Here is a 21,359-nt window from a genome sequence, read left to right as displayed (position 1 = left end):
CCTGGCAAGCGCAGTGTTGTAATGTGTTGTAATCTACTGATTAAGTTCCAGTAAGAACACTGGCAATAGCTTTCTTTATTGATACCAGTCCTTTAACAGCACCCGAAAGAACCTGAAATTCTGAGTCTTGGAACACCCCCGGGTGGACTGTACACATCTGAGCATTTAGTCAAGATGGGGCAACATTTAGAGAGGAGTGAGTCTGTGGGAACAGGTTTATTTGGGTCCTGCTTGCTCCCTCTTTCCGTGTCCTTGGGCGTTGTGCTTTGGAAATGCAGTACCTGAAAGAAAATCACCTTTGAGAAGTATAGGTTGAATGGGCATTTGGAACCTTCCAGCAAAGCTTTTAATCCAGTAGGATTCCACTTCACAGAATGCTTTGCCATCTATCAGACCATTGGTCATGGCTGTTAATTAAAAGAAAATGCAAGATAAATCTACAGTGCAGGGATACAACATAGCCAATTAAATATTCCAGTACAAGGTGCTAATGATAAAAAGTGAATGTCATTGAGGACAATCTGTATGATGTCAGAATACAAATCCTACCAGATGACAAAATGTACAATTTGCATCATAGGCAGGGAGGAAGAGAACCACTGACCCTGACCACTGAAGGCAGGCGTTGCAGAGGAGGCAGTGGTGAGGACATACGCGATGGGAGGACGGGCTTGGGGACTTTTTTGGAGAAGAACTAAAATTGAAACCCTTAGACTACGCGCATCTTGTTTTCTTGACTCCCAATATGGGCAAGTCTGGCCATTCCTGAGCCATAGGGTTTGTTGCCATTCAAGCAAAGCTTTTTTTTTCTTTTTTAATGTGGTTGTTTTAGTATAAAAGAACAATATTGAAGGAAGCAAATGATAAGCAAGAAGCGATGAGTGTTTGAAGTGTCTGAGGGACTGTCAGTCCCCTATGTCTTTGAGAAGTGCTTTAATGACTATGCTGTGAAGAGAGATGGTATCTCTAAGTGGCTCTCTTCTTGGCAAGGTTAAACCAAATGAATGGCAATAACTAAGCAGTTACAGCTAACTAAAGCAGCTTACAGACAGGTGTTATAATTTCATTAAAGATTTGGCAATCAGGGGCAGTCTAGAGAATATAAATGGACAGAGGTGAGTAATCTTAAATAAATTTTGTGATATCAAAGAAAATATTTAATGAAATTACTTGCAAGAAACAATTTAATGAGCTATCTTGAGACAAGCAAATTAATGGATATTTGGAATCTTATATACGTAAACAATTCTAATTTTTCTACCTATTAGAAAGGTTAATATTTTTTCTTTAGAAATACAGGCTGATAAAATCTGTATTTGAAAGAAAACCATTACTATCTTAAGTTACATATTTCAACAGCTCTTGAAACTTGTGTCACATAAATAAAAGCTTTCTTACCATTAATGCTTCAGGTGCATACCTTGTATAGCTCAGATATATATTTTAGCTTGTTAGTGGGTAGCTTCTTTATTTTTAGGTTTTGATTGTATGTTTTGCTCTTTTTAGAAGTTGGGTGCTTAGGTGAGGGTTGTATTGAAGGGCTTTGTGTTTGTAAAACAGAGAAAATGGACCCATTAGATATTAGAATATTTTGAGTTGGACTTTGAAACTACTGTGGACTGGCAGTCCACTGAAATTTATCCCTCTTTCTTTCATTTTTTTTTTTTAATAAATGTAGATAACTTAACCCTGACAAAACTCAGCCAAACTAGGTATTAACTAATACCATCATTTAAACCAGTTTTGCACCCCTTAGATTTTAATAAAAGTGTAATTTCTCAACATGCATCATATTAAAACATATTTAGAAAAGTTATCAACTCTCTCTTCTCCCTCTTCTTTCAGATGAATCCAAACACACTTTATACATATGTATGTGTATATATGTGTGTATATATATGTCTGTATGTATAAATAAATGTGTGTATAGGCCACTTAGGTCTTTAAAACAAGGACATACTGGATGTAGACTGAATTAGTGTCAGAAACTATACTAGTAATACAGTAGTATCAGGCCTTAGGCAGTGTTATTATGACATTTATGTTCAGGCGCAACTAGTACTATCAGATCTAGTATAAAGAGATTAGTGTTGTACTTTGTTCTCCCAGCCCTATGTCTCTTCCTAGACCTGCTCAACCCCTTCTGTTGCTGAAGACAGATCTTGTTGCCCCACACGAGCCAGAACTTCTCTTTCCCCAGCAAAGTTTTGAACAAGAGGAGAGCTGTTGTGTTACTGAGGTCCCTGGAGGGAAGAAGTAAAGAGAAATGTTGAAGCACGAAGGAGGAGAATAGAGTGAAAGACAGTGGGAAAGTTCAGGAAAGGGACCCCAACCTTGGAGACAGGGCGGAGCAAAACTGATCCTATGTATGAATTGGTATCACTGCCATAGGAGGGAGTTAAAGAAAAACTTGATGTGCTGGGACAGTAACTTTGTGTCATTTCTGCACAAGTGAAGATGGGTTAGAATCAGGTGAAGACCGAATGTGGGATTGTAGCAAGTTGGATGGAAATTATGATCTCCTGCCAAAAAAAAAAAAAAAGTGGTAAAAGGATAAATGTGTAGATTTTTTTTCTCATAGTTAGTAGGGGACAATATGCTTAAATGATTCTTGGAGCACTCCAATGGGATGTTCGCATGATGGCTTAGGGAACCTGGAGAAGATACATGTATTCTCCTTGAAGAAGTGAGAGGAAAGCCTTGTACACCTAGATTCCAGTGGCTCCTCAACTGACAATAAGGGTGCAGTTATTTTCTGTCACCATTTTTTCTCACTTTTCAGTGCAGAAACCCACCCAAAGATAAAACTACTCCAGGCTTTGATGCGAATGAAGAGTGGCAGAATGGCTCACCTGGTATTGCCCTCTTTGGAGATAGTTTTTAGGTTGTTGATCTGTGGCTGGTGGCAAGTGATTGATAGTCAGATGCACATTTTCTTTTTAGTTTTGAAACCTTTTTTTCCACCGTAGTGTTCCGTTGAGAATAACATAACAACATGTCTAGGATTGCTCTGTCAGCAAAGAGTATATTCTGCCTTTATCTCCCATATCTGACAGCCATATGCTTTTAGTGGTAGTGAAAGAGTTAAATTTCAGAGTACTGAAGGATGCTGGACTTTGAAATAGTAATGGATTATAATAATCATTTATACTTGCCAGGTGAAAAATGCGCCATTCCAGTACACAGAAATGTCACAGGATAAACCGCTGCCGTGTCCTGTCATTCCTGCCATGGATATTTCTTTAGATTTGGATCCTCAGAGGGGCTCAGAGATGTAAATAGCCCGGCGTGGCTGGGACTGGCCTTGGCTCCCCTGGGATGTGCTCTCAGGTGAGGGGTGTAAAAACTTATCAAATTATTGGGCACCTTCAGACCTTGCCTGGGGCTGTATGCTTGGAAACATGAGTGGGTGTGCTGTGCTCGATTAGTGTCAATATTTTAAAATGAGGTGGATGTTAATGCAACAAAATACAGATTTTTAACATAATGTGAAGGGAAGTCTCCTAAAATAACAGGACATGTTAATGAGCTCTCTACAAGAGGCTTAACTGAGGATGCTTATAATCTTTTAATGTGTGATTGTGGCTGTTCTTAAAAAAATGAATAGACCTTTCAGAATTCAAAGGATGATTTTCCTTTCCCTTCTGATTGGGCCTTTCTTTCTCCCCACATACCCTGGGTTGTCAACTTTCATTCTCTTTTGTGATCCTAGAAAACATGAAGGGCAGGATCAGAGAATACTTTTTCCCCCCCCCCAATTAAAAGTAGAAAGTAGGCGATGAAAAATAGTTGAAAGATTTCAAGAAACAACAGGGGGAAAAAGGGAGTAATGTTTGTCTTGTGTGCAGACAGTGACTGTCTAAGTAAGAAAGATCATGGTTTCTTACAAAATTATACCCGTGAGAAATATTTGAGTATTGCACACAGGTATAATTCAGTAAGAGGCAACAGCCTGTGCGCACGCAGGTGCATACAGCTTTTTTATCCCATATTGGCAACACTTTATATCCACTATCTACACAAGCATGTATGTGCTTCGTGCGGCTGCATGTAGCCACCGGAGGGGCACCCCCAAACCTGCTTTCCTGCCGTGGTGTCTCCCTGGATGGCTGCGGGAGGGTCCCCCGGAGGTAGGGCCGGGGCGGTGCGGAGCGGGGCCGGGGCGGTGCGGAGCGGGGCCGGGGCTGCCCGCGCCGTTCGCCGCGCCGCCGCTGGGGGTATCTTCGTACCATTTTTCATCCAGCAGCAATTTGGAGTGGAAACGTGTAATAGAGGGAAAAAGCAGGGTTCTCGGCGGTTTTAGCGAGCCGTGCATCCAGGAGCCAAAAAAGATTAACACCCCCCGTTCCCCCCGCTTCCCAAGCCCCCCAGCACCGCACACTCGCAAACACACATGCACCCCTCGGGGCACCGTCGCGGCTCCGAGATCACCCGCCGGACATCAAGCGCAAGGGATTCGTCTGGAGGGCAATTTCGGATCGGGGGAGATCTATTGGATTAGTAGGATTATCTACTTGCAGACGGAGAGAAGTAGCGTTTGATCATTTCTATTGCTTGCCTGATGGTCGGATTTAAATGGAGGTGGCTCGGCACGGATGAGGCTGAATTCCGGATGGGGTTTTCCAGCCCCCCCTCCTCTCGCCCCGATCAGAGGAAAGGGGAGAAAAATATATAAAAATCGATATAATTCGGAAGTGTCCGGGGCACGACTGAGAAACCTCCAGCTCACAGCGGCTGGGAGAGAGCCGGAGGAGGCGAAGCCAGTGAATTACAGTTTCAGCTGCGATTGCAGAAAAGCGGCCGTGAACTGGTAAATACTTTGATGCTCTCGGCGTGCGGGGCGAGCCCCAGCCGGGATGGAGGGGGGCGGCCGGGCCGGGCTCAGCACCCCCGGCCCCGGGAAGGGCAGGGCGGCTGCGGGGCTGAGCCGGGGGGGAGGCTTTGCAGCGCCGGTTTGCGAGCTGTGTGTGCGCGTTTGTGTGTGTGTCCGCGGGCAGGGAGATGGCATTTAAGCGGCTGCAACTGGCCCGGGGTGCGGGGCTGTGCGGGGGCTGCGCGGCTGCGGCGGGGGGAGCCCGAGCGGTGCCTCGGGGGAGCTGCGCGGCGGCAGTAACCGCTGCTGGGGGGGTGGGAAGGGGAGGAGTGGAGGGTATTTGCAGGGAGATTTACGCACACACACCCCGCACACACCGCATCTGCCACAGGCGCGGTCCCCCCGCCGGCTCCTGCCCCCGCCGCCGCCCGAGCGAACTTTCCCCCTCGCTTCCCCCGGGCAGGCCGGGCCCGGCGCGGCTCTGGGCTCCCCCAGCCCCGGGCTGCGCGGCCGGTGCCTCCGCACGGTGCCTCCGCACGGTGCCGGCTCGCTGGCCAGGCTGCCATGCCTGATGGAGGGAGGGATTTTTTTTTTCCCCCTTTTTCAGACATCTTCTCGCTTGAGTGTCAAGTACTGGTTTTTCTTGCCCCCCCATCCCCCCCTCCTTTTCCTGACGATGGCACCGGAGCCTCATCTTTACTTGGTGAAGGAAAATCAATTTTCAGCAGGTTTAATTAAAATTAATCAGTCAAATTACTTAATATTAATTGACTTATAATTAAAGCCAGAAAGTTACCTTGGAATCAGGAGAGATGGTATTATCTCGAATCATTTTAGGGATGCATATGGTTCTAGAGCAATTACATTAAAATAATTGTTTAAATAAAACAGAGCTTGATTAAAGTGTTGCGTTCTTGGTGCTGCAGGTGACACAATCTGGACAAGCTATTTTCCTCTGTAAATTTGCTGACCTTTTTAAGGAATATCATTTTAGTTTGACACTGGGTTTGCTTTCTGGAAGGCCAGTTGGTTTTAGCTCTAACAACTATGGCATTAAAAACCCCCTAGTATAAAATGGAAATATATCTTATAGAAGCTATAAATATCAAAGTGAATGGTTTTAGCACGTTTAGATGTTCAGTGAATTTGAAATGAAGCAGATTTTTTTTTTTTCCAGCATAAGTGTAAGAAATTGTTTTAGGAAATATTTTTTCCAGTACTGCCTTCCTCTGTGGTAATATTTGCATTTTCCCAGAGCTTTAGTGGGACCAGACTGTACTGGTAAATTCACAGAGATAATTCGTATCTGAAACCGTGTATTTGTGATAATGCTCAAAATAACTTTTTTGTGCTCTCTTAAGACCTAGATTGTTTTTTGGCTGGTTTGTTTTTTACAGTAGCAGCATTTTTGATGCATCTACAGACCATTGTTATCGATGAAAAAGCAACACTGAGCTTTGGGACCTTTTCTGTTACTTTTTTTTTTTTTGGGGGGGGGGGGGTTGGCTTAATTGAAGCAAAGGATAGTTATGAAATTGCATGTACTTTATTAAAGGTACCTGACAATTGTAAGGCTCATGTATGATATAAATGAACATTTAAAAATAGACCACATTATTCAGGGCTCTGATTTTTAAAGATACTGATTCCCATTGACTGCACTGAGACTTGTGTGGGCTCAACAGCTGTAACACGCAGCCCACTTTTGCGTCTTTGAAATTAGATTTGCAGATTGGACGCCAAAAGCTAAGTAGCCATGTTTGGAAGGGGTTTTTTATATTTTGTCTCCCCCCCCGCCCCGTTTTCTTTTTGAAGATGACTGCTTCTTAGTTACTTTTTATAAATGATACCAGTTTTCTCAGACTACAGCTCCAGACTGCAGTAATGTTGCAAAAACAGTTTTGCAGGGAACAATTAGGGGGCCCTTAGATACATGTAAAGATCTCCTATTTATTCTGTATATTTCACGTGAATCATACGCAGACTGTGGGAAGAAAAATGAGACTGAGGATAATAATGCTAAGTGTGCTGGGAAGCAGGATTTGGCTGAACACCTCTATTTTGTGATTAACCGAAGTAGCAACGAAAACCATCAGAGAGTGTTTAGGGTGCTTAAGGCAGTAAGTTGTGTAGAAGCAAGGAGAAGAACTGTCATCCTGATACAGCTTTGATTATCCTGCCTCATTTTCTATGGTAGGGTGAGAAGATAATATCCCAGCTGTTGATACTTGACCATCCTTAACAAAGTGGGTTTGCTCTGGATTATTTGGCTGGAGGTGGAGCAGTCTGCTGAGGAGGGTTATTTAAAGACTGGGACAGAGCTATAGGCAGAGAAATTGATTTGCAAATGAAAAGAGGATTTGAACATGTTAATGGTGGTAGTTTTATTTTTTTATCAGTTTGCATATTTAATATCCACTGGCATACACAGAAGCATAAACCACTCTAATTGTTCAAATGGAGTCTGGGGAAAAGAGAAGAAAGCGGAGGCTTAGAGATGGTCTCAGTTCATAATGGATTGGCTTGCCTGTCTTTATTAAAAGCAAATACACGTTCCATTCTAATAGAGACGTGGAGCTGTATTACAGATCCTTGGCTAGCTTTGAATTATTTGTTTGATGTCATATTTATTATGTTTTTTTAATTACATGAAAAAGAAACTATTTAAAAATTAAATAGTGAAAAAGAAGGGCAAAAAAGAGCCAGACATTCTTTGAAAGCAAACAATGAAAAGACAACATTTTGCACAGTAGAAACCTTTTTGGATTTCTTTTAACAAAGGATGGGCAGTAATCAAGCTGATCCAGTAAACAATATAATTTCAGATTAGTCCCAGATACACATCCATGGTAAGTCTAACAGGTAATGATAAGAAATAGACTTTGATTGATGAATAAAAGCTGTTATAAAAGCATATTTCCATTACTGTAGCCTGTTTCTGAGCTCTGCATGATGAAGGAACGTCTGCATGCAGAGAGGGATGCCTGCTCTGTTACCTGGTCATTGCAGAAGAGTTGGTGTGGGAGGGAGGGATGAGCTAGGGGATGCAAAATAAAGAAGTTGATAGGGAAACTTCATCACATATTGCATATTGATAGCACATCCTGTAGTTTTAATGACAAATGATGACATTACATTCCACAGAGTGACTATTATCACAATTACAAGGGGAAATTGTGTTGACTACTTGGTGACTCAGCTTCATGTTTCCACCTGCCTCTGAAGACTACACATGTGTTCCAACAGACTTTGTTTTCATAATTATTAATTTCTAGTTAATGATGTGCTGTTTATTATCGAGAGACAAAAAGTTACTAGGTGGTTACTTAGTACCATGTTAAGGTTTTTCTGTGCACCAACTCTACCGTACCAGTTTTTGTTAAAAAAAAAAGGGTGGTGTAAAGGGACACCATCTCTGTGAAACCATTGGGCACAGTGTCTACTGTTAATAACCTTATAGCAATCAAGCCATGTGAAGATCTGGGCCACAAACATCAGTATAAAATGTTTTTCCCACTGCTGTAGGCAAATAAAAGATGAAGATATTTAAAGAAAAGCAATTGGAGTTCCCTCTCCCTCATTCTTTGAATTCTTCTGGTTTGTCCTTGTAGTATTTTCTGCATAATCAGTTTTAGTGCTGCCTTTGAGTAGTCTGTTACTTTCCGTTGATGCTTGGTTAGGTCTTTTGCACCATATTAAGGGAGAATGTAATGCTTGGAAATTAGCCACACGTGACTGTAAAATCATAGAAGTGATCAAGGACACTTTACAAATATTATATTTCAAGTGACTCATATTCCTTTAACCAAGCAGGGAACTTAAATGGCAATTTAAAAATACGTTTTCTAAATCTCCTCAATCACATCCTGCCTAGAGATGCTGTTAGCCCACTTGTTGAACTGGTTCTGGGAATTTAATGAGGGGAATAGATTTCTGTTGTATTTTATACTTTTATTTAATTCCATCTTGTTTGAAGCTTTTAAGTTCAAAATCTGAACTGAAAATCATTCTTTAACTTCTGCCTTCCCAACCCCGTCCCCCAGCTTCCAAAAAAGTACTTAAAAGCAGTAAAGTGTTATGTAGGCACACAGTGTTAGAAATATTCATGAGGAGAAAATGACAACTTATTTAGAAAAACCTTACTACATAGTCATACTGAATATTTTGAGCCTGTGTTAAAGTGGGCATTGCGGGATGGAGCTTTTGTTGCTTCAACTGGTTTCACAAAGATGGGTTATTTCTTTACAGACCAGGGCCCTGAAATAGTCACCGTGAGACCCCGCTCCTGGGTTAGGAAACACTTCTGTCATTGGAGTCATGGTCAGCATGACCAGGACATGACCACAGGGAGACCTGAGACTGGTTGCTATGACTTAAATAAGTATCTTTCTCACAGGTAGCGGTAGAAATTGAAAGAAGGACAAGGAGCTGAATAATAGGAGCTACACATGAAGTCAGACGGAAAGAGTAAATCTTTATAGATGTTTAATGGTGTTATATTCTAAGCTTTTGGGAAATTTTATTTGAAATTTTTTTACAACAGTAAATATAGTCTGTGCTCTATCCTATTTCTATTTCATGTGAGAGAGAAATTCCTTGTCTATGGCACAACACTTTACTGCTACCATTACTGCAGACTTTATAGATCAGAGATGTGTCAGCATGTTAGCTTTAGCTGTAACGCTTTTTTTGTGTGAAACCTTATGGGCCTTGCAGCCACTTTCTCATACTGACACTCATAAAACGTTCAAGTTCTCATATTTATTATTTAATTTGCTTCCTATATAAAGCAACAGAGCTCTTTGATACATGAATGCGAAGCCAAAGATGACAGGCAAGCATGAATGGGACTAATGAGTTTTAATAATGCACGTATTAAAAACTGCTAAAGGAAGTTTAATTAAGAAAAACAAGTTATGCATGAAATTCATTTTGGAACAAATACAAGTAAAGTCACAGATGTACAGAATGCTACATCACAGGAAATGGACTCTCAAGTTGATAGATCCCTATAATGCCAATATTGCACTCGAAATGTAGTGTGCACTCTACAGTTCTGGAAAGCATAGTAACACCATTCAAGAGCACTTCCAAAGTTGAGTTAGAGATGTCAGGTTTGTGATTAACAAATTATATTTATACGCCTGTAGATTTTAGGATGAGTTGGAATTGGATCTCAATTAGCTTGATGGAATTGAGACCAGAATCTGATCAAGTAAGAAATGCATTTGCTCTTTTTTTTTTTGTGCCACAAGGAAGTTTGGTTGGTTGGGTTTTTTGAAGTTCATCTTGTTGAAGAGCTAGTTATTGATCTAGCTCTACAACAAGAGTTTTGTATGCTTTGAAACTGTTATTGTATGGTATCCAGATAGAAAAACAATTCATAGACAAATCTGAGTTCATTCAAGCCTCCTTGTTTTCAGAGTCCTTTCTCAAGAGATGGTAATAACTGTATTTTAGCTTTTCTTACCTTGATTTTCTAATGTCCCAAGAATAGGAAAACAAATAAATGGTATCTTTCTTGTGAATCCTATGTGAAAGCTTGCCTTAGGTGATGAGCTAGCATTAAAGATAGTATTATTGTTGATAGTATAATTATATTAAAGGTAGCGAACAAAATCCAATTTACTTTTCTCATGGTTAACCTCAGTGAACCAAGGGTTAGACACAAATATATATCAGGTAATGAACTTTGTCACTAATTCTATAGCTTAATTTTTCACTTGCAAGAGACAATAAAAGAACACAGTTTCAGAGGCCTTTGGGTAGGTTCTAGTATACTCTATTAGAGGGATCAGATGGGGAAGCATGTGAATGTTTTACAAAGTGTTAATCAAAGCAAGCTAAATCCCCTTGACTTTATGTTATACAATATGCAGATTTCAATACTGAAGATCTCAAATGAGAAACATCTGGGATATTTTTTTCCCCGGTATGACCTCTGATTAACATGAGTTCAGCTGAATTTCTACAGTAGGTCAAAAAATCTTCATGTCCTGAAGCACACGACTGCCATCAACAGAATAACCATCTGATCATTTAGCTGAATAGTTACAGTACTCAAAAGTGAGTATAATATGTGGTCCATTTAAGAGTTAACCGTAAGCTGCTAAAAGGAATAAAAGTTCACTTCAGTGCCCATTATATTCCAAACCAGTGCATCTGTCATTTTTAATTTAAATCTGTATTACTTAGCTGTCTAAAACTTTACACATAAGTGACAGAGTTACCCATTCTTTCTGTTATGGGTAAAATCACGATTTCGTTACCTACTTACTGTGCAAAATGTCAGACAGCTATAGTCCACATTAAAAAATTGTAGCCAACTTCTGGTAATATAAACAATTACTTCAGCTAAGAAGTAGAACTATTTTAAGAAAATGATTTATTGATAGGAGTAAATGGAAGATAATAAGACTTAAGTGACCCTCTTCTTCTCATAGGTTTAATTTGTCTAATTCAAAAACAGCTTAATAGAAAATCATGATCAGAAGTCTTCCTATTTTGGCAAACTAGGTTGTGGAAATTATTTAAAGGGATCTTTTGATCATGAATATACTAATTAATAATGAGTTAGCATTAGTGAATATTCCCACTAATGGGAAAGAACAAAAATAAAGTGAAGCTGAAAAATGCATGACAACTTAAATGAATTTTGTAGTATCTACTCAGTTTAGTTCAGCTTCCACTAATTTGCGCTATACTGCGTTGAATACTGTATTTAAATATTGTATTTTTTACTAATTTGGTTCTAAGGGTTTGTGTACAAAATATAATATCAAATAGAGGTAAATGTGAGAATGGCACTGAGGAACTCTCTGATCTGGGAGTGATATATTTACACAGCTTGTAGCATCTGGAAATCCTTACCCGTGTAGCGCAACACTTGTAATCTCATATTAATGTGGGGTGGGACTGTGACCCCATCAGAATATTTGTTGGCGATCTCAGGAAAGGTTTTGCATCTCAATTGGGTTGAATTTGTAGCTGCTTTCTGGAGCTTCCACAGCTGTGGCTGCTCTCAGGTGAAGGGATACTGAACCCCCTGGAGCTGGACCCTTCTTAAGGGTCTGTATTCAGGATTGCAGACTTCTCTATTATAATTTCATCCATCTGTGGGTGGTGTTTTTTTTTTTTTTTTGTTTGTTTGTTTGTTTGTTTGATGCATGTAGTTAATTTCTTGAATTAAATACAGGTAAATCCCTTCCCTTCACCAAGTGTTTATGGAAATACCCCAAAGCAGGACGTGTTTCAAAATCTTTACTTAGTACAGAGAGAGAAAATACGCCGTATTTGACACAAGGCTTCCCTTTGCTAACTTGAAATGTGAAAGAAGAGATGGGAAGTTCTGTGAGGCATCTCTTGAGGATTTGTCTGATCATGTTTACAATTGGTGTGTCACACCGATGCAGTGCTCATCCTGGGTCAGAGCCTTTCCATTAATGGTTTCTGTTCCACAGGCTGCATTCGTGTTTGCATTGTAGCGTATTTTAGAAATGGATTTCTTTTTAGAGACATAAAACATCTTAGGGCTCTTAGTTCGAAGCAGAGACTGTTGTAAGTAAAAGTGGATGCAAATGTAGTTGGTTCTGCAAAATAGCATTTGTGTTTTGAAATGAAGCAGCATTGTGTGGTCTTCAAAATGCTTAAAATCACTTCCTATGAATACTTGTGCAGTTGGGATTTACCAGCAAAATTAAGGTGGAAAGGAATTTTTAAATATTAATATCAAATCACGGAATACATCTTCAGCTAAAAAAAATCCCAGATGGTAACGTAAAGATATCATAACTATGCTTTTACATGTGCTGAACCTGGTATATGGCCAGAAGCCTCGGGTGCCACCAAAGGTTTTATTAATCCATTGGAACTATTGACAGATGATACAATTCAAGACATCCCTTAAGATTTGAAGCTTTGTGCACGAGTAACAAAGACGAGTTTAGCTGCTGCAGTTTGCAGCAGATATGACCTGTTGTGGGATGCCCTGTGTCATTGGAAATGCAAAGATGCGCTGAAGTTATCTTGGATTGTTCACTCCTCGGAATACTGAACGCCTCTCTGAAGTATTTCAGAATCTGAGATACAGAGTAATTTAAATTCAGAAAGGAAGATAATAAAATAATAGATGATAGAGGAAACCTCTGTATAGTATAGACTGTTCCAAAGACCATGAAAGACCTTATCAAATACCTTTTACAGTAGAATTCATTTGTGTTACCACAGGGAACAATTGTGATCCTCGTATCTAGACAATCATAAAACCTGAAAATGTTTCTCCTCCTCAGATCCACAATATTTTAATGCTGAAGTTTGCTCCACATTTATAATCATTACTCCTTAGTTTATTCTCCTACCTATCTCCCTGATCACTGCTGCTCCTGTTTTTGCTTCTCTTTTGTCCCACTGATGCCTGTTCAGTCAAGTCCAGCTGCCAAGGGCAAGTCCTACACAGATCACTTGCTGGAGGAATAAGGAAAATTTTGTCCCACGTTGACTGTCCACAAGTAAGTCGTGCTCCAGGCCGGCTTCCCTGCTTGCCTTTCCACCTATTGCTGGAAAGAAAATTTTGGCATAAAAGACTCAAAAGATTTGAGTAATCTCAGTCCCTTTATCTGAGTGAATTTGTGGTCTTAGTGTTACAGCTTCAGGGCAGCCAGTGACAGGCTTGAATGTTTGATCTCTCAGTCTCAAACCCAAACTGTTACTTAGCCATTTTAAAAGAATGATTTTTGGAAAAACAGCAATTCCAAAATTCAAGTTACATATACAACGAAAACCTGTTGATTCCAATTCTGCAGGTGCTATACAATTTAATGTCCTGTATAACCTATAAACCTATTCACTGAAGCTAACTACAACCCAGTAGTTAATCAATTAAGAATACGCAAACAGAGCATTGAGTTATATCCTTACCTTTTTAGCCTCTTGGCTCTGTCTTAGCATAAAACTTCGTCCATGGGAGGCAACCAGAACTTCAGGTCACAGCAGAGCCGTTCACTGCAATGGCAAAACAGCTGATGGACAGGCTTAAAACTATAGCCCAGCTCTAGGATTTGCTTCGAATTTACATTTATATTGAATTTACTATTTTAGGTATCAAAAATGCATTCAAAATTTGTCTTAGATCTGAAAACACGTCTAAGAGTTTAGAGTGAAAGTTCTAAATGAATTATTAGTAGCATCTTGGTAATTTTCCACATTGAACCAACTCAGCAGCTTGAAATGAAGAAGGATGTTATTGTTTGGTGCAGCTGTGTTTTATTTGGTTTGTTCTCGGACCTTCCCCTGACTATGTAAATAAGCAGGAGCGCCACTGAGATTAAGTTTCTGCTATTTACTAGTTCAAGTTTGAGAAAGAAGAGAGAGTGTATTTTTCCACTCCTGTCAGGAAAATGAAACAAAATAAAACAAACAGATGTGGATTTTAAGACCTAGTGGAAAAGGTTTAAATTTGTGGAGGTTTTTGAAAACCACTCAGGAATAAGCTTCTGCTTTTCCATGACCTACTGTACATCATCTCAGAAGATCAAAATTGTACTAGGTGCCTTCTGCTCTGACACTTGTCTATGTACTGTCTTTACTATTTCTCAAGTAATATACTCCTGCCTTTAAAATTTGAAGTGCAACAAAGCAAGTCTTCCAAGAGGCAATTGTCTGCATGCCATTCTGTGTAAGTTTATTAAACCAAATGCAAACACGTACATCAAGTTTGGGGAATTATTTTCTGCAGCTAAATTGGTGTGTTTCCAGCAAATGCTGAGAATTTGAAGCTGGGGAATGAAGGATATAAGCCTGTTTGTTAATGCAGTTTCACAGTGAAGGTGTTAGAATTAGCAGAGAGAAAGGGAGAGAGAAAATTGTGGAAAAGCTTCATCTATCTCCTTATTGCCTCCTGAGATAGATTGTTCAGAGCTAAAGGAACACTAGACGTGAACCAAATCTCCTGCTGTCCTATATAGCTTTTACAATCTCCTTTTTAATAACCCAAACTGCAGGGTAGTCTGACTATTAGACAAGCCGTTCTTTTGAATTCTCTCTACAATGTGTATAGACATGATAAAAAAAACAATTCTCATTAAAGCTGCCAATGCTGTCTCAAAAGCAGGTGGTTTAAAATGTTTCCTTTACAAAGCAAAACACATTTCTTGTGCATTACACGCTGCTTAATAGGGAGTGCAAGATTACACTGCTATGTTGTGTATAACACTGCATCTTAAATAATAGGATATTGTAAGTCATGTTGGAAATATGTTTAACATGAATCTGGAAGATATAATGATATGCCTTGAACAATTTTCAGAAGTGTTGGAACACAGCCTTGTGTGACAACCTCTGAGCTAAGGCAGTTGAAAATAGAACCTGGAATTTGAGATTATACAGCCTCTGATCTTAACTGATTATTTTTCTAGGATATTGTTCAGTCAGCATGTTGGTATATGGAAGATAAGATTTCTGTTGTCCTATGGGAATGTTTATGTTATAAATTAAGGATGGTAGGGATTGAGCGCATTCATCATGCATTTTCATTTTTCAGTGAAGTTAGTAGTTTATAAGGAATTCAGGATTGCTGTGAAATAAAAGTTATGATATACAGCTCCATCCCTAAACTATCCATATCCTTTTCCAAATCTGTTTTGCAAAAAGACCCACTGGGTTCCAGTTATATTTCTGTGCAAATTCAGAGTCTGCCATTCACTTCAGTGTGAGCAGAATTTGGTCCTTCATTGATGGGAACATTTCACTCTGTAGGTGTTCTTCATCAGCTATCAGGAACTTGTGGAATAAGAAAACTATATAAAGTATGGTAATTCAGGTTATTATGAATAAGCACAGAAATTCATGTTATCTTCCCAAATATATTGCAGTTGCCTTAATGTTTTAATCAGAAGTTGTATTTTACATTGAACAAAAAAATGTTTGTATGTATTATAATCTACTTTTAATGCAATAAAATGCATTTGAGTCTTCAGTATGCCTGTCTATCTTTATTTCACTATCTTCTGCTTTAAGAAAAAATTATTTTTATTTTGATAAATCAACTTGTGCAAACAAGGTAAAAATTGATTATGAGCTGATTAAGTTAAATAGAGTATTAACATAAAAACTTAAGTAATGTAGCCTGGCAGCAAATTGCTTACTCTTGAAAAGGTGAATTTTAAATATGTATTTTCTGTGAGTCCTGTTTCTTCTGAGTAATCTTTATAAATGCAACAGGTGACATTATAGATAATCCAGTAATCAGTATTTCACCCGCCATTTCACGGACTCATAAACTACTGCAATTTTACTTACATGACTCTAGCAACTATTAATGTATGTAAATAACTTGTGCAACATCTAGTTATCACTCTGCTCATATTAGCTCTTTCATACTAATGATTTATTTTCATTTTCTCCAGGATATAGACCTGCGGCTAACTGGATTTGATTTATAAGAGGGGATTCTGCAGTAAATGGCTGCTCTCTTCATATTGCTGCTATGGAAAACAGAATTGTCGATAGGATGTAGTCTGATAAATAGTGCTGAGTGAAGATGCAGCTTCAATAAGTGTGAAATCAATGGAAGATACTTACCGCGTGAAAAGCCTTTTGAGATTTTTCTGACAGGCACCTATTTAGGAAACTTGATCTGTTTCCTTCGGTCGCCCTGTTTTGACACCCGTGGATACAAATCAGATCGCTTTTTGTAGCTACACAACTAATGTGGGACCATGGCCTTTCCAAGATCCATGTGGCTGAACTGTGTATGGAGAGCGACGATAGTCCGCCTGTTACACATGGGATCGAATGCCACTCTTGCTTTTGGTATACTTGGATTTTTGCTTCACGCTGCAGCTGTGTCCTCCCAAAAATTGGATGATACCAACCCCGTGGTGACCACCAACTTTGGCAAGATAAGAGGGATTAAGAAGGAACTAAATAATGAAATTTTGGGGCCCGTAATTCAGTTTCTTGGGGTTCCGTATGCTGCCCCTCCAACAGGGGAGCGCCGCTTTCAACCTCCTGAGCCTCCGTCTCCCTGGTCAGAGACCAAAAATACCACTCAGTTTGCTCCAGTGTGTCCCCAGAACATTATAGAAGGCAGGTTGCCTGAAGTCATGCTTCCCGTGTGGTTTACTAATAACTTGGATGTAGTTTCCACCTATGTACAAGATCAGAATGAAGACTGCCTCTATTTAAATATCTATGTCCCAACCGAGGATGGTGAGTTAATAGCAGGCAAAACAGGGAGATCTTTTTATTTTCCTGTTCTACGTTTTAACAATATTAATCCACGTGTACTGGTAGCAGGCATGGCTTTCTTTGTTTGCACGCCAGCATATTACATGTATGCATGCTGCTTCTCTGTGTATGCATCTGTCCTTGTTTTTTTTTCTTATTTTCTCTTTCTTTCTTTCTGTCTACACTCATTTTTTTTTTCTCCCACAGCACGTGTATTTTTAGGTCAAAGTTGGTACCTAATTCTCATTGCCACCCACTGACTTCTGGGAAGATGCATCAACATCTTACTCATTGCATGTGCAGACACAAGTTGAGAATCTTCCGCACCTAATAAAGCAGGTCATATTTAAGTTAGATAGTGGTGTTGCATGCTCCTACTGTCTGTGATGGAGCTCCATGTTATTTTCTAGTCTTCTATTCATTTTTCAGTCAAAAGAATATCCAAGGAATGTGCCAGAAAACCCGGCAAGAAAATTTGTAGAAAAGGAGGTATGTATAAAGTGGACAAAAAAAAACCAAATGGGGGAAAGATCAAAACCTTGCAAAGGAAGAAAGAATAATACAGCTGAAAGAGGCTGATTTGCTGATGCTGTGAAGTGAACTGTTAGGGATTATCTTGTCCTACTGAAGCCAGAATGGTATTTAAAGAGAGGACCGTGTAAAGCAGATGGGAAGGTAACATTTGTAAAGCCTGAACTCGGTTGCACCTGATCATCTCTCTTGCACTATCTCATGCTGATCCTGTTGGCAGCTTCTCTGTCTCGGTCTCGTGGTTCAGAGGAGTGTCTGTCACTTGTACGTAGATACCATATGCGGTACATGCATGCATGGGGGCAGCTCATGTGCCCAGGGCCTGGTACTGTTGCCATTGAAGCTGCTGAGGTGTCTCCACAGCTCTGTATTCCAGCATAATGCCTATCATGTGTTATAGTGAAGCAGGGCTGAAAATCTGCACTGATTTTCTACATGATGCACCCTGTTTTCTTGGAACAGTGTTAACTTTCCTGAAACGTAGGTGTGACACATTTTGTTGTTTACACACTTAGAAAAGTGAGCTCTGATTTCCTCTATTACGTGATTACAGCTCTGTTTGTAAAGCAAAACATGTCTTAATAGGGTGCAGGGGTATGTTAAAATATTGTGACATGGTACTTTGGAAACTAGGCTGCTTTTGGAAGCTTTGGAGACTTGGCTTGTGCCCTTTTCGTGTCAGATAGTAGGAGAGAATTTGCAGATTTCTTTGAATGTTTGCAAATTTCTGAAGCAATTGATCTGCAACGGAGAAGATGCATTTTGGTACTGATTTAAAGTAGGAATTTGGCCCTAGTATAAAGAACTAATTTTATATTACTTTACACATTTGTTTTACATTGAAGTATTTTTTGTTATTGTTTTCTTTAAAATAATATGTTATTTACTAACTGGACTACATTTGGATCTAGAATACTTTTTACGGTAAACAAAGAGTAGTGTGCATATACCTGGTTGCCTATTAGCTGTAATCCATATTAATAAATCAATTTTGGCAAAGTTTCATAGCAGGAAATTGTTTAGAGTTGGGCAAAGTTCAACTCTATAAACTCTGTATTAGGTTTTTAAGGCGGTATCCAGACATCTAAATGAAGGTGGCATTATTTTCCAAAGTTTTTGCTTTTACAGCTGCTACTGACTGTTAGTTGTAGCTGGATGCTAATTATAAATTGTTAATTGTGTTTGTTCAAAGTGTGCTTTTAAAGATGTCTAAATCCACTTTCAGCAACTTAAGGCAATTTGTTTTTAAAGTGTCAGAGTTTGAGGCACTATCTAATGATTTTTATAGGGAATTTTTACTCCATGCTGTAAAAATACAATGGTTTAAGCTGGATTCCCAAAGTTGGAAACAAAGATAATCAGGGTACTGTGAACAACGTCACTTCTTCTCACATCATTCAAGTTAGAATAACTGCTGTCATTTATATGCATTCAATTAATGTGCAGTGCTGCAGCAGTTATTACGCAGTTCATCAAGCGTGTGTAATTAGCTGAGCAACTTTCACTTCCTATCACCCAGATGCTGATTCACAAAGTCATAAATAAAGATGCAGATCTCCATCATTGTTCTCAGAATGCATCTTTTCCTATGAGAGAATTAAAAAAAAAAAAAAAAAAAAGAAAAATAGCAAAAATAAAAGGAGAGCCCAGTAGATGAGAAAGTCATGTTTGTCGTCCTGTGAGCCTGAAGGACACTAAAGGGAGAGTTATTTGAAATTCACTAGGTACCCTTCTAGTTAAATTCATTGCACACATAGCACAATAAAAAGGAGCAGAATCCTGCCTTTTCTCATTGACAGGTGCAGTGAACTCCTGAATACCTTCAGCTTGGGCAGCTGGCGTAGCTGTAGTAACGTCTGTTCTCCAAGTAACTCATGCTCTACTCACCTGTATATAATTTAAGATTATCCTTGGCTTAGATTGCCCTCATACCTAGTAGTTAAAGGAATCATGCTGTACAACAAAGTTGCAACAGAGTCCCAACATCTGAGCAGCAACAGCAGCTTGGAAATAGCAGTCATTTAGGTTGCAGTCATTTCATTACATTTAGTGATGAAAGTACCTGGAAAGAGAAAATATGAAAATCACAGGCAGACTTTTACTTCATCCTTTTAAGTAATAATGGACACGTAAATTCAAAGTGACTGAACCAACAACTGTATGCTATTATATATATTGTTTGGTCCTTTCTTATTACAGGAAATAGATTGAATTAAATAAATAAATTGCTATCTAGACTTAATTGTTAGATGAGGGACATGAGAAAAACCAAAATGTTGAAGAACAGGGAGTAACCTGATGAAGATAGATACAGAAATGGAACAAATTATATCCATGAGTCATGCTGGAAATTGTAATGGGCATTATAACCATTACCCCTCGTGGGTGGGATTTGGATATGCACATTGCAGAGACCACAGAATGATTGGTTAGAGCCGGTGAAAAGGAATGAGGCAATATAGTATGCTTTTTGCTAAATATGGATGCCCATATTTCAGTATACTTCAATTTAGTGATTCAGTAGCTTAAGAAAGATTATCTGTTTTCATGTCTTCTGCTTCAGGTACGTGAATGTCAGAGGTTACTAATTGCGTTATGCATATGCATAATAGCAGAAACCTCTCTATTTGCTAGGCCTGGTTTTAGAAAATCTGTGCAAAGGCATCTAATTAATTTTCTGTAATTTTTTTTAGAGGCTAGATAATTCTACATTTTAATATAACTTAGGTTATATTGCAGGCAACACCATTTTACTCATTGATATTAATTATACTGTTGATTGTGTAGTGTTTTCTGAATTCCCTTACAAACTTTTGCATAATTTCTAGAGAATATCTGAATAGTTTTGTGCTCTGTTTGGTATTTCAGGTTTCTATTTTCCTTTATTGACAAAGCACAAATATTTTACTTGTCATCCAGAACGACAGGGTAACTTATCTCTTAGGAGAACTGTACATCCTGCTTTAGCTGCATGCCTGTGTTTTTTTAATATTCTAATTTATTTGCATTTCAACTGTTGGCACCATGAAATTCCTGCTCTAATGACAACTACATGATGAAAATTTGAAAATTATCACTAATATGGCCACTAAAAGAAACCCCAGGTATTGTGTGCTCTGCACTTGGGGTGACAGTATGCTCTTTCTTATGAACCTGTACTAAAGCCTTCATATTGCCTGAAGATACCTGAATGTGAAAATGGGAACGTGTAGTTTTTGTAGATAGTATGATATATACTCAGTGTTATGGAACTAGGCACATGCAGTTTTGGATACATTAGTATTTGTAGGAGAACTGAGAGTAGAATAAGGAAAGAAATCACTTGATCCTTACTTTTATGTTTAGGAATTATCGGTGGCTAAGAGACCACCCAGCATCACTGACTTCTACACATATGGATTCTGTTTCTTATGCTAGTCGGTGCAGTGAATAAATTTTAAATGCAAAGAATTGTGATCTAAACTACCTCATTTGAGACTGTAGGATTAAACAGCACTATTAATATTTATGCCTCCTAATGGGCTACTTGATTTTCAGAGCAAAGCTCCCAACACCGCACTTTCTGGGTTATGCCTGTGGTTACTATGGACGCATAGGAACATATATGCATGTGTACATACAAATGCACCACTGGAAATGAAACACGAATCACAGTGCTATAAACTCATCCTGCTTTGATCATTCATTGTTTTCAAGAGAGAATATGTCATGTCAGTTGTGATTCATAAATGGCACTGACAACTTTAAGACTTCGAAGCTTAGCAATATGAAATATTATTTACAAATCTAA

The 21,359-nt window shown here is 39.0% G+C and overlaps 1 protein-coding gene and 1 long non-coding RNA gene across 14 annotated transcripts in view; one reads left to right on the top strand and one right to left on the bottom strand.

Annotated features, from left to right (window-relative positions):
* NLGN1 (neuroligin 1) overlaps positions 1-21,359 on the top strand; it is a 381,690-nt gene that overhangs the window by 64,106 nt on the left and 296,225 nt on the right. For 3 of the 13 annotated variants that reach the window (XM_065073820.1, XM_065073819.1, XM_065073818.1), the window contains 2 exons: positions 16,216-17,020; positions 17,468-17,527. In XM_065073820.1, coding sequence (XP_064929892.1) covers positions 16,528-17,020; positions 17,468-17,527 — 553 coding nt within the window. In that variant the 5' untranslated portion in view covers positions 16,216-16,527. Of the gene's footprint in view, positions 1-4,197; positions 4,811-16,215; positions 17,021-17,467; positions 17,528-21,359 lie in introns of those variants that run through there. The other 10 variants (XM_065073830.1, XM_065073816.1, XM_065073829.1 and 7 more) reach the window with 7 other exon arrangements.
* On the bottom strand, positions 9,655-16,192 carry LOC110365917 (uncharacterized). The gene is made up of 2 exons (XR_002425849.2): positions 13,730-16,192; positions 9,655-13,368 (listed from the first exon to the last, which is right to left on the bottom strand). It is a non-coding gene; the product is annotated as an uncharacterized LOC110365917 (long non-coding RNA).

This window comes from Columba livia, chromosome 9 (assembly GCF_036013475.1).
Source record: "Columba livia isolate bColLiv1 breed racing homer chromosome 9, bColLiv1.pat.W.v2, whole genome shotgun sequence".
NCBI lineage: Eukaryota > Metazoa > Chordata > Aves > Columbiformes > Columbidae > Columba > Columba livia.
This window is presented reverse-complemented; position numbering and strand designations above follow the sequence as displayed.